Source organism: Equus caballus, chromosome 22 (genome assembly GCF_041296265.1).
Source record: "Equus caballus isolate H_3958 breed thoroughbred chromosome 22, TB-T2T, whole genome shotgun sequence".
NCBI classification, from domain to species: Eukaryota; Metazoa; Chordata; class Mammalia; order Perissodactyla; family Equidae; genus Equus; species Equus caballus.
In genome coordinates this window covers 21985592-22001882 of record NC_091705.1, presented here as the reverse complement: position 1 = coordinate 22001882, position 16291 = coordinate 21985592, and the positions used below count along the sequence as shown (strand labels likewise).

At 48.5% G+C, this 16291-nt stretch overlaps 1 protein-coding gene across 3 annotated transcripts; it reads right to left on the bottom strand.

Annotated features, from left to right (window-relative positions):
* Positions 1-2180: 2180 nt before the first annotated feature.
* On the bottom strand, positions 2181-14964 carry SIRPB2 (signal regulatory protein beta 2). 3 transcript variants are annotated; one of them, XM_070247738.1, is made up of 6 exons: positions 14753-14889; positions 13676-13804; positions 7707-8072; positions 6289-6630; positions 5667-5732; positions 2181-4361 (listed from the first exon to the last, which is right to left on the bottom strand). In XM_070247738.1, the coding sequence occupies exons 3-6, from the start codon at positions 8014-8016 to the stop codon at positions 4216-4218; spliced, it is 864 nt and encodes a 287-aa protein (XP_070103839.1). In that variant the 5' UTR covers positions 8017-8072; positions 13676-13804; positions 14753-14889; the 3' UTR covers positions 2181-4215. The 3 variants fall into 3 exon arrangements, with proteins under 3 accessions (XP_070103839.1, XP_001916151.3, XP_005604594.3); XM_001916116.5 differs by lacking the exon at positions 13676-13804 and having other exon boundaries at positions 14753-14964; XM_005604537.4 differs by lacking the exons at positions 5667-5732; positions 13676-13804 and having other exon boundaries at positions 14753-14964.
* Positions 14965-16291: the final 1327 nt, after the last annotated feature.

The window sequence follows — 16291 nt, the reverse complement described above, 5'->3', positions numbered from 1 at the left end:
TTTAGAAATGTGTAAGACCATGCTCGACTAGGCCCGGCACCCCCTCACCCCCAGCCCAAAGCTATACAGCTGCCCTCTGAGCTGTGCGAGTGTGTGTCTTGTGCATGGTGGTGGAGCACACCTGACCAGGCCTGGCGTCCCTTCTCACCCCAGCCCAACACTGAACCCTCAGGGCTGCCGTCCTCCGTGCTCCAGATGCCAGGATACAGGAGTTCCCTGTGGAGCAGTGTCTGTCCCTCCTCTTTCTCCAGCTCTGGGCCTTCTCTGCAGGAGGAAGTGAGAGGCCCTCACGGCCTGAGGAGAGCGACGTGAATAGACCCGTCTCTCTCACAAGGAGCTGCCATGCAGACTGGGCCCTGGGCAGCCTTGACTCCTTGGGGTCAAGGGTCTCCTTAGGGCAGGACGAGGAGAGGGGCAAGAACCATGGGAAGGGAAGAAAAGAGAGAGAAGAGCGCAGGAAAGGAGAGAACAGAAGAAGAGGAGGGAGAGAAACAGACGCTCCGATGCAGGGAGGCCTGGAGTATGGGCACTGACCTCCTGCCTCAGATCCCGAGACCCAAGCAGGATGAGCCGCCAGCGGCCTGTTGGCCCTGATGGGAGCTTCGGCCACCCCATGGCCTGCCCCCTTCTCTGTCTTTGATCTGTCATCTTGCCTGTGCAGCGCCCCAGGCCCCAAAGCAGGGCAGGGGCTGGACTGCGAACTTTGACTCCAGTTCATTTCCTGCTCTTTCCATCTGTCAGGACCAGGTTTTCCCCGAGGGCCCTGAATTATCCACCATGTGTTTTATTTGCCAGCACCCTCTCCACTTCTTTTGGGGCCTGGACCCCCCTGCCCTGCCGTGTCCCTATAAGTCACGTCAGTGTCTTTCCCTAGGATTTTCCAATGAAATCTGAGGAGGGTGGCTGACGTCACAAGATGAGGGACTCAGGCACCGTGGGCTGCCCTGCTCCCTGCCATGTGAAGGACGTTGACTGCAGTTTATTCCATCAACACATTGTGACAATTATTTGGTGCCTCCCAGGTGCCAGGCAGAGATAACATGCATTCATGCATTTTAGCCTCAAAACTGCCTCAGAAGAGAGGTGCTAATGCCATTAGCAATTTACAGATAAGGAAACCAAGCCACACTGAGAGAAATAAAGTCACCCAAGAGATGAACAGGAGAACTGGAATTTGAACCTGAGCAGTCAGGTTCCCAAGATCACGAACTTCGCCTCTCCCCTGAATTCCCCTCAGATGTTTACAGGGGTCTAACAAGTGCCAAACGTTCTGCTTGCTGCCTGTGCCATGTCAAGCACACTCCTCCCTCAGGGCCTCTGCACTTGCTGTTCCTTGTGCCTATTAAGCTCTTCCCCCAGATATCTGCAAGATTCTCTCCCTCACTTCCTTCAGGTCTCTGCTCAAATATCTCTTGATCAGCCCCCTTCTGACCACCCTAAATAAAATAGCATCACCTCCTCCTATCTCTGGCAACTTCCACCCCGACCACTGTTTTATTATTCCCTCAGCACTCACAACCGTGTGACGTACGACTTATCTATGTTTAGTCACCCATTGTCTGTCTCGCTGCAGTAGGAAGTGAGCTCTGAGAGCTGACTTTTCTGCTTTATTCTCGGCATGCTGATTAGTGCCTGGGCTATCGTCTGCCTTCAACCACTTTTTATGACTGGACGAAAGAGGCTACAACGGTGAAAAGTTAGGTTCCTGCCCTCAGTGAGCTCAAATTCTAGCGGGGACAACTAGCAGCCATCAAGCAACTGCGTGTGCGCGCGCACACACACACACGCGCACACACACATACATTTATTTCAAGCGGCAGCAGTAAGTGCTGTGAGGGAACTGTAAGCGGCCTGAGGGAACTGAGAGGGATGAAGATGTCATGGTGGATACGACGGGCTGGGGAGGCCTCTTGAAAGAAACGGGTGGGCGGAGACTTGGGTGAACTAGAGAACTTGGCGCCGTCAAGGCTCAGGTGGGCGTTGGAGGGGGGTCAGTTTAAGGGGTGGTGATGGGAGATGAGATTGGGGGTGACAAGGACCAGCTCATCAGGGCCTTGCCATATGAGGCGGTTTTCCGGGGCCGAGCAGGGAACCACCTCCAGTTCTTTCGGAGGTCCATTTCCGGGCTTCCCTGCTACTAGTTTCCTGCGGCTGCTGTAAGAAATCAACCACAAACCTGGTGGATTGACACAGTGGAAATTTATTCTGTCATAGTTCTGGAGGCCAGAAGCCTGACATTAGCATCACTGGGCTGAAATCAAGGCGTCAGCGGCCATACTCCCTCCAGAGGCTCTGGGGAGACTCTGTTCCTGCTGCCTCCAGCTTCTCGTGGCTGCCAGCATCCTTCAACTTGAGGCCGCATCACTCCCATCTCTGCCTTTGAGGTCACACTGCTGTCTCCTCTTCTGTGTCAATCTCCCTCTGTCTCTCCCTCATCAGGACACTTGCGACTGCATTTAGAGCCCCCCCCTCGGAGCTGACCCAGGATAACCTCCCCATCTCAAGATCCTTAGCCACATCTGCGAAGTCCTTTTGTGTGGTATAAAGTAACATTCACAGGTTTGGCGGTTAGAATGTGGGTATCTTTTGCGGGGGAGACGTTATTGAGTTTACCATATCTGCCCTTTCTTCCGATGTCTGGTAATTCAATGATCTATTCACTTCTCGGCCTAAATTAATGTCCCGTTTGGCTTAGGTTTGTTCAAGCTGTTTTTCTGTTTATTATAACAAAATCATCCAGAGGAATCCACTTCCCCGCATAGTAGGTGCTAGTAAATGTGCGCATGGAAAGGGAGTTCACGTGATCTGAGGGTACACAGAGCACACAGCACATGGTAAGCCCTCAGTAAACGACCTGAATTGGTTCTCATACAATGCAGGGAAGTCCATGTTACCATCATCGATGTTCCGAGGGGTGAAGTGACTGATTGGTCACTAAGGCCACACGGGGAGGGAGGCGGGGCTTCAGGGTTAGAAGTCAGGCGTGTCTGACCCCGGGGAACGCACGCTTTCCCTGCATCAGGGCTTCTGCTGATGCTTTGGGCCAGACAACTCTATGTTGGTGGGGGCATCATATGATGTTTAGCAGCATCGGTGACCTCTCCCCACTAGATGGCGATAGCACCCCCCAAGTTGTGACAACGGAAAATGTCTCTGGACTTTGCCAAATGTCCCCTGTGGGGGCAAAATCTCCCCTTCTTGAGAACTACCACCCTCCCTTACGCAGCCCTAGTGGAGCTGGTGGTACAAAGAGGGGTCGTTTCAGATGGGAATCGAACTCTGGTGTCACGCAGAGGAAGTAAGAGGCTGCCTCAATGCCCCTGAGGTGGAGATTATTGATTATCTACACATATCTGCCCACCGGTTCTCTAGTGACAAATTTCACCTGGGCACGTTGTGGTCAGAATAAAGACTACATTTCCCTGCCTTCCTTGCAGCTAGGTGTGACCGTGTGACCACATTCCAGCCAATTAGAGGTGATGTGGGTGATTCCTAGCTGTGCCCTTGAAGGGGAGGGTCATGCTCCCTTTCACTGCCTTCTTCCCTGGTCTTGAGGCCTAGAATGTGGACCTCATAGCGCCAAGACCTGGGAATCCTGGATCTCAAAACCAGGGAGTCCCCATATTGCCTGGCCTGCTTGTGCTTAGATATTACCAGAGAAATCAATTTTTTTTGTGGTTTAAGCCACTGTTATTTAAAAGTTTTGTTCAAGTTGCCAAACCTGCATTCTGACTATTACAGACACCTAGACCAGCCACGGTGGGGAAGGAGGGAAGCAGGAAAGGGGGACAGAGGACACAAATGGAGGGGCACAGGGTGTCTGGCTGGGCGAGCTTAGAGACGCTCAGGGAAACCTTCCAGGAAGGACTCTAGTTGGAGCTTGAAGGGGAAGAAAATGTGGGGAGGTGGAGAAAGGGGGCAGGCATTCCAGAAGAGGCTTGAGCAGGAGCAAGGGCCTTGAGGAGAGACCCAGGCAAGGCCTTGAAGGACAAGGAAAGGGAGACACATTGGAGGGGAGCGCTGTGCCAAGTGGGGAATTTCACCAGGTGAACCAAAACCACGTGTAGGGATCCTGGAGTTCATCATGAGGCCTGGGGGTATCTGGAGGCTGGGATTGGAGGCAGAGAAATGACTGGGGAGCCCAGCCCCTCTCCTACTCAGAGAACCCACTCAGGGGCTGACCCTTCACCCACGCCCCATGCCCCACGCCGCATGCTAAAATGAGCACAGCTCTGCTGGGCCTGGGGTCCTGCAGTCTTCTTGCCGAGGGTTCCTCCGGCGGACAGCCAGGGCCAGCAGGAAGGCAGCCAAGGTCACTGCCTTCAGCCCCAGGACCACAAGTGTGAGCACAGACAGGAGGCCTAGGGGACACAGGGGAGAGCTCAGGGAGGACCCCCGGGTGAATCCCCCACAGCCCACACCTCAGTGCCCCCGTGGTGAGGTTGGGCCCAACTGCTGTATAACCTCTGGGGCCACATCCTTTCTACGTTGTGGGGAGTCAAAGACCTCCCCTCCCTCTGTCCTGGGCTGAAGAGGCTTTGCCCAATATCTTATCTGTACCTTTAATCATCTTGACAGCATCCCTGACCTCTGATAATAATAGAAAACTGCTTATATCTATTGGCTGCTCTGCTCTCTGCCCCAGACGCTGAGCTAAGCAGTCCTAATTGCCTAATATAATCCTCAAACTAATCTTGCGAAGTAGGATAACCATGCAGTTTGCTTAGATGAGGAGACAGACTCAGAGTGGGGAAGTGACTTGCTCAGGGCCCCATGTGTCAAAGAAATGATGAGACCAGGTGGTCTGGCTCCCAGGAATGGCAGGAACAGGGTGAGCATCGGGGGGCTAACCTGGCCGCCTGTATCCCTCCCCCCATTACCGAGCACCCCCGAGTGTAACAGGTGATGTGGCAGGCACAGTTCTGGGTTCTCAGTGGATCTGCATACAACCCCATGAGGGAGGCTCTTGGATTCTTATCCTCCCTCCCCCAAGTTCTTAAAGGAGGACACCAGAGATTCAAGGAGCGAGGCAACCTGCCCACAATCACACAGCTAGAAAGGGGCTAATCCAGGAGGCTGGCTACAAAGGCTTGTTCTTCAGCACTGTTAGGCACAGCTTCACCGTATCCTTGCACTGAATCACAGGGAGCTCACTACCTCTCAAGCAAGACCACTCACTGAACAGTTAGCACTGGCTGTTAGAAAGTCCTTTCCTTCCTTCTTTCTTTTTTTTTGAGGAAGATTAGACTTGAGCTAACATCTGCCACCAATCCTTCTCTTTTTGCTGAGGAAGACTGGCCCTGAGCTAACATCCGTGCCCATCTTCCTCTACTTTATATGTGGGACGCCCGCCACAGCATCATTTGACAAGTGGTGCATATGTCCGTACCTGGGATCCAGGCTGGTGAACCCTGGCTACCGAAGTGGAACGTGGGAACTTAACCGCTGAGCTACCGGGCCGGCCCCCAAGAAAGTCTTTTCTTTGTTTGAGCTTTAACGTGGTTCTCGGGTTCCTGGTTCTGTAGTTGAGATGGAGTCCTGGGAACTTTCTTGGTGGCATATGGGCCCTAAAAGTCCGGCACTGCTCCCTTTCCACGGACCAGCCATTTCTGGCCCCCTTTGCCTGGGGAGGACTGGTTAACTCCTCTGGAGGTAGGTGTACTCACCTGATGGAAATATCCTGGCTACACGCTCATTGATGAACTCTGTCTCTTGGGGAGCACTGGGCTTTGCTGCAAGGGAGAGAGGTGGTCTTGCATTCCCCCTTTCTGTCTGTCCTGCCAGTTCCTGAGCCCTGTGCTAGGAGCTGGGGTTACTGAGACGAGTCTTCCAGTTTCTACCTGGAATGGGGGCTAGAATTCAAACCCTATAACTATGAAGGACTAGTTAGACCTGCTTGAGCATCTCTGGGGTAGGGTCAATGTCTGATTCATTGCTGTGTTGCAGTACCTAGTACAGTGCAGGGTAGGCAGTAGGCAATAGATGTTTGTTGAATCATTAAAGGTCTACAAAAAGTTCTGTGGAGCCCAGAAGGGGGAGCCCGGAAGAGGAAGAAATTAACTGCCTGGGAGAAGGAGAAGGTTTTACAGGGGAGGGCTATGTGTGCTGGGCCTTGAAGGATGAGTAGGAGTTCTCCAGAGAAAAGGAGAATGCATTCCAGGCAGAGGGAACGGCAATATGTAAAGGTATGGAGGCTGAGAAGAGCTGGCTTTTTTTGGGACATGGTGAAAAGGTCCTTATGGACCACCTCCCCCTCTCTCCCAACACCTCCTAGACTACCCGTCTCACCTTTCACTCTCAGCCTGGTGCCCTGTCCAGACAGGTATTGCCTGTTGAGTTTCCTCTGAAACTTTACGCAGTAGTAAGTGCCTGCATACTCAGTGGAGACGCCGTGTAGAAGAATGCTGAAATCGCTCTTGGAGGCCCGGACCGCTGTCACGTTGGGGTGGGAGAGGCCTTCAAAGTTGTAAATGGCCTCCCGGCTCAGACCAGACCCCCGAAACCACCTGATGGGTCCGGGGGGACCATTTCCAAGCACTGTGCAGTTCAGGAGGACAGTGTCTCCAGTGGTCGACGACACCAGCTCCTGGGGCTGCATGATCCAGAGGTCTGGCTCTGAGTCCCCAGCTCCTGAAGCCAAAGAGAGGTTCTTGTTGAGTGCCCTCTCTTCCTCCATCGCCCATGCATTTCCTTCCCCCGTATCTTCCCTCCCTTCCCCCTGACTTCCTCACTCAGCCCCTCCCTTCCGCATTCCCTCATTACTCACTAGCTGATTCAGTCAGTAAAGAGGTTCTTAGTGCCTACTGTGTGCTGATGCTAGGACTGGGGAAAATGAAACTCAGCAAGGCACAGAGATGTCCTGCCCTGAGAAAGCTCCCAGTCTGGTGGTGGAGATGGTCCAGAAAATCCCCCTGAGGTTGGAAACCCAGAGGACTGCAGGACCACGGAGAAGACACCTGTCACAGCTCGGAAGGAGTCAGAGAAGCTGTCCTGAAATGCTTGCATCAAGTTAAAATGAACCCCCACCCCCAGATACTCTCCTTGTCAACAGTTTATGGGGGTATTTTCATAAACATCCATTCTTCCATTTCATCACCTGAATGGCCCTTGAAGAGGGAATTATGTTACCTATTTTACAAGTTAAGCATTTGAATTATATAGAGCTGGAGTGACCAATTTAAGAACACACTCCTGTTGAGAGAGACCCAGGATTTGGCATCCAGGTCACTGTTGGCGGACTTACAGACGGTATGACTGATTACTCGGGGAGTGTGGTAGATTAAATTATCAGCCCCAGTTCTTGACTCTCCTCTGGTATCATGGCACATGCATATGCTTGCCGTGACCTCATGGTGGCAGGGACACTTCCTTGTCTCTTGATTTGGAGCTTAGCCGTGTGACTTGCTTTGGTCAATGGGCTGTTAGCAGACATTATGCGAGTAGAAGCTTGAAATGTGCTTGGGGCTTTGGGACTTGCCCTCTTGTGCATCTGCCAGCTTCATGAGAAAAACGCACTCCAGCCAGTCTGGGCCCTGGAATGACCCATGAGGGATAGAGCCCCCCCAGCTGCCTGTAAATGTGTGAGTGAGATATACCAACTGTATTCCCCTGATGTTTTGTGTGTACTGCGTGACTGTGGATAAAGGTGACTGATGCAGGGAGACAGGGCCGAGCAGAATGCTGGCACCCAAAGGGCTGATACTCACCCTTCACGAGCACTGAGGTGCCCTCATCCAGCTTCTTTTCTGGGTGCTCACTTAAGCCATCAAATCTCACACAGTGGTAGGTTCCAGCATGCTCCCTGGTGACAATGTGGATATAGATGGAATAGTCGCAATTAAGTGGCTCCAATGTCCTCTGGATCATGGGTGTCACCCCGGGGAAGATGCCGTGTTTGAAGTTATAAATTTCCTGCTGGTCCTGATTGCTCACCTTGACCCATTTTATCATGTCATCAAGGCAGGAGCCAACGAATGTACACCTCAGTAGGAGAGTCTCACCTTCTGCCACCAGCATGGGGCCCTCCGGCTGCTGCACCTGCCACTCATTCCCATCGCTCTGCTCAGAGGCTCCTACAACAGAGGAAGAAGCGCCTTGGGCTGGGCAGGAAGAACTTGGAGCCCTAAGAGGCAAGCTAGAGGCCAAGAACAATTGCTCAGGACACTCGAAGGGTGTTGTTGGAGAGGGAAGTGAAAGAGGACATGAGGCAGCTGGCTGGAGAGAGAGAACACAGTTATCAAATGGAGAACTTACAAATAATAGATGGCACTTGAATGCTCCCCACATGCAGGCACTGCATGTATTATCTCACTTATTCCTCTCAACACTCCTACGAGGTGGGCAGCCTCATCTTCATTTTACAACAGAAGACACTGAGAGCCCAGAAAGATTACATACCTTTCATTGGGCTGAATTGTGGCCACACATCCCCCATTTGTATCTTGAAGTCTTAATCCCCAGGACCTCAGACTGCCACTACATTTGGAGACAGGGTCTTTAAACAGGTAATTAAGATAAAATGAGGTCACATGGGTGGGTCCTAATCCAACATGACTGGTGTCCTTGTGAGAAGAGGAGATCAGGACACAGACACACAGGAGGAAGACCACGTGAAGACACAGGGAGAAGATGGCCATCTCCAAGCCAAGGAGAGAGGCCTCGGGAGAAACCAACCCTGCTCACACCTTTGTCTTAGACTTCTGGCCTCCAGAATTGTGAGAAAATTAGTTTCTCTGCTTCAGCCAGCAGCCTGTGGTGCTTTGTTATGGCAGCCCAAGCAAACTAATGCCTTACCCAAAAAGAATGTGACAGAGCCTCAATTCAAGCCCTTGCAGCCTGATTTTGGAGTCTCTGCTCTTAACCCTCCAATGTGTCACACAAAGCTTGTGTGCTGTGGTGTTCACATACCCTCCCTGCCTCCCATGACTCTGCGGGTCAACTCTGTGGATGGGTTGGAGTGCTGAGTTTGGCCTAGGACTGGGAGCAGAGAAAGAGCACTGGGGCCTCCCATGGCAGTCCCTGCATACCTGGGTTACGAACGTGGTCACAAGCACTCCCTCCAAGAGCTCCACGTGGTGGATGCTATTACCACCTCCATTTTTGAAATGAGAAGACTAATGCTCAGAGAGGTGAATAAGCCTGAGGTGAACCACGCATTCAGTAGGTGCCATGGCTGGGAAATGAACTCAGATCAGGTGACATAAGGTTCTGCTCAACACAAGGGCATCAGCTTTGTGACCTGAGTTTCGCTTGGTTTGTGCTCCCTTTAGGTCTTGTGAATAACTCGGTCGTACTCCAAGACTTATATTGTGGTGCTTCTCAGTTGCCAGTGAGCTGAGGGAGTAGGGAGGTGAAGCAAACCTTCCCTTCTAGGAGGGTCTGGGGAAGGGTTGTGGAATTCTAAATTCTTTTCCTGCTCGTCTTCAGCCAGGCATGTGCTATGAGCCACTAAGAACAGCTTCATGTTTGTGACCAAGTGATACCCCACGTTCAATTCTGTGGATTCCTTTTGTCCTTGGTGTCTTCAGTTCTGAGAAGTTCATCACCTCCCACTCCCACACACTGTTATTTGAGTCAGTTGAGTCTCTTCTCTCTAATCCCTTGTGGTGTTTCTTTCCCTGACCTCAGGTAGTTTCCTTACACACGCACTGAACAGTGCCCGTCACTCAGCATGGGCCTGAGAATAGCACCTGCTCCCACCTGCCTACCTGGAAAACCTCATGATCCACAGGGCAATGGGTAGACCACCCGGAAGAGACACTCTACCCACAGACAAGTGCTCTGGTCCCACCTAACCAATCTGGAACACAAGGCCCCAAAATGATAAAAAATAATAGCATTCTATTGTGAGGCTTATAATATATGTATAAGTAAAGTTCAGACAACAACAGAATACAGGCTGGGAGGGGGGAAATGTTGTAAGGTTCTTATACTACATGGGAAATTATAGATATCACTTAAAGGTAGACTGTGATAAATTAAAGGTGTATGCAGTTGTTTCTTAGTATCCTTGGGGGATTGGTTCCAGGACCTCCTGCAGATACCAAAATCTGAGGACGCTCAAGCCCCTTATATAAAATGGGGCAGTATTTGCATATAACCTGCACACATTCTCTTGAATACTTTAAATCATCTTTAGATTACTTATAATACCTAATACAATGTAAATAGTTGTTATATTACATCATTTAGGGAATAATGACAAGAAAAAAAAATCTGTACATGTTCAGTACAGACACAACCATCATAGGCCTTTCATCCACAGTTGGTTGAATCCTTGGATGCAGAATCCACACATAGGGAGGGCTGAGTGTACTACAAACCCGAAAACAACCACTAAACTACAAAATAAAGAGTTATAGCTAATAAGTCAATAGCAGGATAAAATAGCATTATAAAAATATTTAATTACCAAAAGAAGATGGAAAAAGGAAATAAAGAAAAAATAGGAGGGTGACAGATTTAAATCTAATCATGTTAAAAATTACTTTAAATGTAAATGATCAAAATATCCTAAGTAAAATTTAGAGGTTGTAAGATTGAATAAAAGAGTAAGACCCAAGGATATGTTGCCTACAAGAAATGCACTTTAAATATAAAAGTGCAAATACGTTAAAAGGAAAATGACGGAAAAATATATAGCATACTAACATTAATCAAAAGAAAGCTAGAGTGGCTATATAATATCAGACAAAATAGATTTCAGAGCAAAGAATATCTCCAGGAATAAAGCAAGTCGTTTCATGATGATAAAGGCGTAAATTCATCAAGAACACATACAAATCCCAAACATTTATGGACCTAATAACAGAACTTCAAAATACATGAATCAAAACCCAATAGAACTATAGGGAGAAACGGATAAATCCAGAGTTACAGTTTGAGGTTTCAATATCCTTCTTTCAGTAGTTGATAGAACAAGTAATCAGAAAATCAGAAAGAATATAGGTGGCTTGAAAAATTCTAGGAATGAACTCAGCCTAACTGACATTTATAGAGCACTGGACGCCCAAATAGCAGGATCTACAGTTCTTTTCAAGTGCAAGAGAAACGTTTACCAAGACAGACCGTATTCTGAGTCATTTAGTCTCAATAAGTTTAAAAGAATTCAAGTCATGAAAAGCATAGTCCTTGACCACAATGGAATTAAACTGGAATCAATAGCAGATAGGTACCCAGAAAACCCCTGGATATTTGAAAATGAAATAACACACTTCTAAGTGACACCTGAGTCAAAGACAAAATAAAAGGGAGATTAGAAAGTATTTTGACCTGAATGAAAATGCAAACACAACATTAAAATTTGTGGGATGCCATTAAAGCAGGGGGAAATTTATAGCTAAATGCTTGTACTAGGAAAGAAGAAAGGACTTAAGTGACCTGAGTTTTCACCTTAAGAAACTAGAAAAAAGAGCAAATTAAACCCAAAGTAAGTAAAAGAAAGGAAACCACAAAGTCTGAGTGAAAATCAATGAAGTAGGAAAGAAAAAATAATAAAGAAGATCAATAAGAATAAAATCTTGAGAAAATCATTAAAATTGATAAACCTCTAGCCATACTGAATGGGGGGGTGGGTGGGGCGGGGAGAGAGAGAGAGACAGACAGAGAGAGAGAGACGGAGAGACAGAGAGAGAGCGCACATTTAGATTACTAAAATCAGGAATGAGGGAGGTGACATCAGTGTATTGAAAGGATAATAAGGGAATATTACGAACAAGTTCATGGCTATATATCTTTGACAACATGTACAAATTCCTTGAAAAACACAAACTACCAAAAAGTTACCTCAAGAAGAAATAGACAACCTGAATAGCCTTATTATCTATTTAAAACACCTAATTTGTATTAAAAACCTTCCTACAAAGAAAACTCCAAGCCCAGATGGCTTCACTAGTGAATTCTACCTTACGTTTAGACATGTCATCAAAATCATGATCCATAAAAGAACAATTTGATAAACTGCACTTCATAAAAATTAAGAACTTGTTCTGTTCAAAAGGCACTGGTAAAAGAATGAAAAGACAACCCACAGAGTAGGAGAAAATGTTTTCAAAGCATATATCTGATAAAAGGTTTGTAACCAGAATATATAAAGAATTCTCAAAACTCAATAATAAAAAACATGATTTAAAAATAGGAGTTGAACAGTCACTTCACCGAAAAGGACACATGTGAAAGACGTTCAACATCATTACACATCAGGGAAATGCAAATTAAAACCGCAATGAGATCTTACTACACATCTATTAGAATGAGTAAAATTAAAAAGATTGGGGGCTGGCCCCCATGGCCAAGTGGTTAAGTTTGTGCACTCTACTTCGGGGGCCCAGGGTTTTGCTGGTTCAGATCCTGGGCGCAGACATGGCATTGCTCATTGGGCTACACTGAGGCGGTGTCCGGCATGCCACAGCTAGGAGGACCCACAACTAAAAAATTTACAACTATTTACTGGGGGGATTGGTGGAGAAAAAGCAGAAAAAAAGAAAGATTGATCATACCAAGTGTCAGTGAGGATGTGGAGGAAATGTCATCCTCATATATTGCTGATGAAAATGTAAAATGGTACCACCATTCTGGAAAAACCATTTGGTAGTGTCTTAAAAAGTTAAACATACACTTACCATACAATCCAGTCCTTTTATTCTTAGGCGTTTTCCAAAGAGGAAGGAAAGCATATGTCCACACACAAACTTGTACACAAATGTTCCTAGAAGCTTTATTTGTCATAGCCTCAAATGCAAACAACCCAAGTGTCTGTCAATAGGTGAATGGAAAAACAAACTGGTTTATCCAGACGATGGACAGAAAGGAAAACAAATGAACTATTGATATGTGCAGCAACATGAATGAATCTTGAAATAATCGTGTGGAGTAAAAGAAGCCAGACAAAAAGGAGGACATACTGTATGATTTTTGTTTATAAAGTTCTAGAAAATGCAAACTCCTCTATAGTGACAGAAAGCAGCTAAGTTGCTGCCTGGGGAGGAGGAGGAGTGGCGAAAAGGAATCACAAGGACATTTTTGTGTGTGTTGTAAATGTTCATTATCTTGAATTTGGCGTTGAGCTCACAAGTGTGAAACATATCCAATTTCCTATAAAACATATCAAATTGTACATGTTAAATGTATATAATTTATTGTATGTCAACCCTACCTCAATAAAGCTGTTATAAAAAAGAAAAAAAATTTATGAAGATGAAGCCTGCATGTGTGTGATGAGAAAGGGAAAACTAATGGAGAAGAGGTAGTGGGAGGACGTGAGGCCTCAGAAAGCACCAGCTAGGGGTGAGTTTGGGAAAGTGAAACAGCAGGAAGGAAAGTGGAGCCTAGAATGAGGCCCCGCGCCCCACACCCCTACTCCTCCCCTCTCCTTCTTGGTTCTTCTTCCATGTTGTCTCATGGACTTTGGGAAATGTCCTGGGTACCTTGTCTGTGGAACTCGACCAGCCCCTTCCCTACCGCTCTGGGATTCCTTTCCATCTATTTCTATCTGCGTCCCCTGTCTTTCATAATCTTTGTTGAGGGGCTCCCTTTCGGAAGTCTGGCAGACAATCAATATTTTTCAAAACTATTTCATCCTGGGTAGTTTAGATATATGATTTTCTAGCTTAGTGCCTAACACGTAGTGGGCGCTCAAAAGTATCTGTGGAATGAATGACTAGGAATTTCGATTCACATTTTACAGTCGAAGAAGCCAGCTCGGAGAAGTGAAGCGGTGCTCCAAGTCACAGCCAGTGAGCGAAGGAGCATCCAGGTCTGACCCCACACCTGGGTCCCGCGAAGGCCTCTCCTGGGGGTGACCAACCTGGAGGACCCAAGGTGTGATGAACAGAATCTGGCTCTCAGAAGGGCCTGGTGCAGGGAGGGACTCAGATGGGCAGGGAATGGAATGAGCCAACTAAGAGCCAAGCATCTTGCCTGGTGGATTAGAGAGTTCTGGGCTCAGAGGCTGAGCTGTACCCAGGAGCCCAAAGACTCAGGAGTTAAATCAGCCTGACAATGACTTAGAGGAGACCTGGGTATGACAATAATAATTGCCAACAGTTATTAAATCTTTACATCGTGCCAGGTGCTTATAGGTATTACCTTATTGAATCTCTAAACAAAGTCGTGAGGTGGGTCCTGCAATGAGCCCCATTCCGCAGAGGTGGAGGCACAGAGGTTTGAAGAGCAGTTATTTAAAGTAATCAGTGGTGAGTTTTGAGCCCGGCTTTGTCTCAGGCTGAGCCAGGGCTGCTCCAGGGTGTGCGATTTGTATGGTCGCACAGGGCCCTGTGCTTAGAGAGTCCCCACGCTCGCGCGAATGCTCTGCTATTGCTGGCTTAAAATCCTTAATACGTTTTGCACCAAGGGCCTGCGTTTTCATTTTGCATTGGGCCCCCGTAAGTTATGTAGCGGTCCTGGGCTGAGCCTCACCATTTTTGTGTTGAATACTCATGGCACCCCTAAGGAAAGGTCCTATTAGCAGGCCTGTCTTGCAGGAGACTGACAAGCCAGGGCAGCTGACAGGGGCACACAAGTGTCCCAGCTGGAACCCCAGAGCCTGGCAGCTTAACTTCACTGTGCTGCCTCCCAAGAAGTCCTGCTTCTCGGGACACTGGGTCTGGGCTCTGCTGGGGACAGGAATGTTCTCAGCTCCCCTCTCCGGCTCTATCTGGGTGCGGTCCAGCCCCTCCAGGCATGCCAGAGCATGTGGCGCCCCTCTCTGGGACAAGCCGGGGGTGGATCCTGTTCTGTCCCGGACCCCACTCACCTGAGAGGACAAGGAGCAGCACGAGCAGTCGGGAGCAGGGGTGGGTGGAGGTGCGCATCGCAAGGGGCACACGCGCCTTCTGTGCTTCCTAAGACTGATCGCTGGTCTGCTCTCTGATGGGTGCTGGTGTCTGAAGTGGGGCCCGTGATCAAGGCTGTTTCTGCTTCTTGTTGCCAAGGCTCCTTGGGGAAGTGTTTTCAGTACAGCAAGACAAGGCTGCTGGTGCAAGAGGAAGGAGCTGGGTGGAGGGGTTTCCGGCTTCCACATCTTGGCAGTAGTTCCTATAATCACTCTGTCAAAATCTTAATGACCTCTTGCCCTAGGCCCTGTCCTGGGCACCCTGGCAGAGAGAAGGACACGGCTGTCACAGCGTCTGTTCGAGTCAGCCAGACTTTCCGTCAAGTATTGAGTCTGTCTCTTCCTGGCTGTGTGACCTTTCAAACTCACTTGCCGTCTCTGTGACCTTGTTTCCTCATCTGCAAATCACAAACTGTTGCAATCCCCTCCTCAGAAAGGTGTTTGAGGATTATACGAGATACATGTGTGGGGGCTCAGCACAAGGTAAATGCTAAACATATTGGCCATCATTATTCATGAAGGGTAGGAAATAGATGAGGTGACATTTGCTTAAGAAGGATTTATTATAAAGCAAGCCCCATGGAGTCCTCTTTTTGGCAGCACACGGAGGGCACAGATGCCACTCCTAAATGTATCATCGTGGACAACTCTCTAAATCTCCGTTTCCTGGAGTCCAAATGTAAGACACTCAGATTGTACAAAAATTTGTGTTTGTGGCATCTTAATTTTCTGTAACTGATCTAAACTTCCTCAGGAGCCCCCATCACACTGGCTATCAGGAAGGCAAAGCTGAAGTTTGCCTACTAAGCAATGCCAGGCTCTTCTATGTTCTGACAGCCTCTTTAGCAGCACTGTTGGGGTTCAAATCTTGGCTTTACCCAATCATTACAATCATTTGAGCACTTGGTGCCTCAGTTTCCTGGTCTGTAAAACAGGAACGAAAACATGGTTGGACGTACGGGTGGAGTAAGCACTGGATAAGCCACTGTCATTCTCTTTTAGGTTAACTTAGTATTTTCCAGGAAAAAAAGGGAAGCTGAGGCTTTCAGCGCTTCCTTCTCTCAGTCCTACTCCAGCTGGTCCTGGGTGCAGAGGAAGCTGGAGTTTCTCTCTGGGGCAGGAGGCCGGGCCTTGGGTCTGAGCACTGTCTGGGGTCTGGTGTCTGCCAGGAGGAGGTTGGTGCACCTGGTCCCTGACCACTGTGCACTGGGTCTGCCGAGGTGGCTGGTCCCGTCTGGTTGCTTGGGGCCTTGCATTGGGACTGCTGCTAAATCCCATTGCTCCTTCTATTTCGTCTCCTGTTGAGGAGACCCATATGTTGGAGCCTCTTTTAACTGACCACAGGCCTCGAAAATTCCAACAGACCCTCAGCACCATCCTCCCAGGGGAACTTCTGAATCACCTGCCCACCTGTGCGGATCCCTTTTTCAGCTGTGTCGTTTCTTCTCAAGTTTTGCTTCA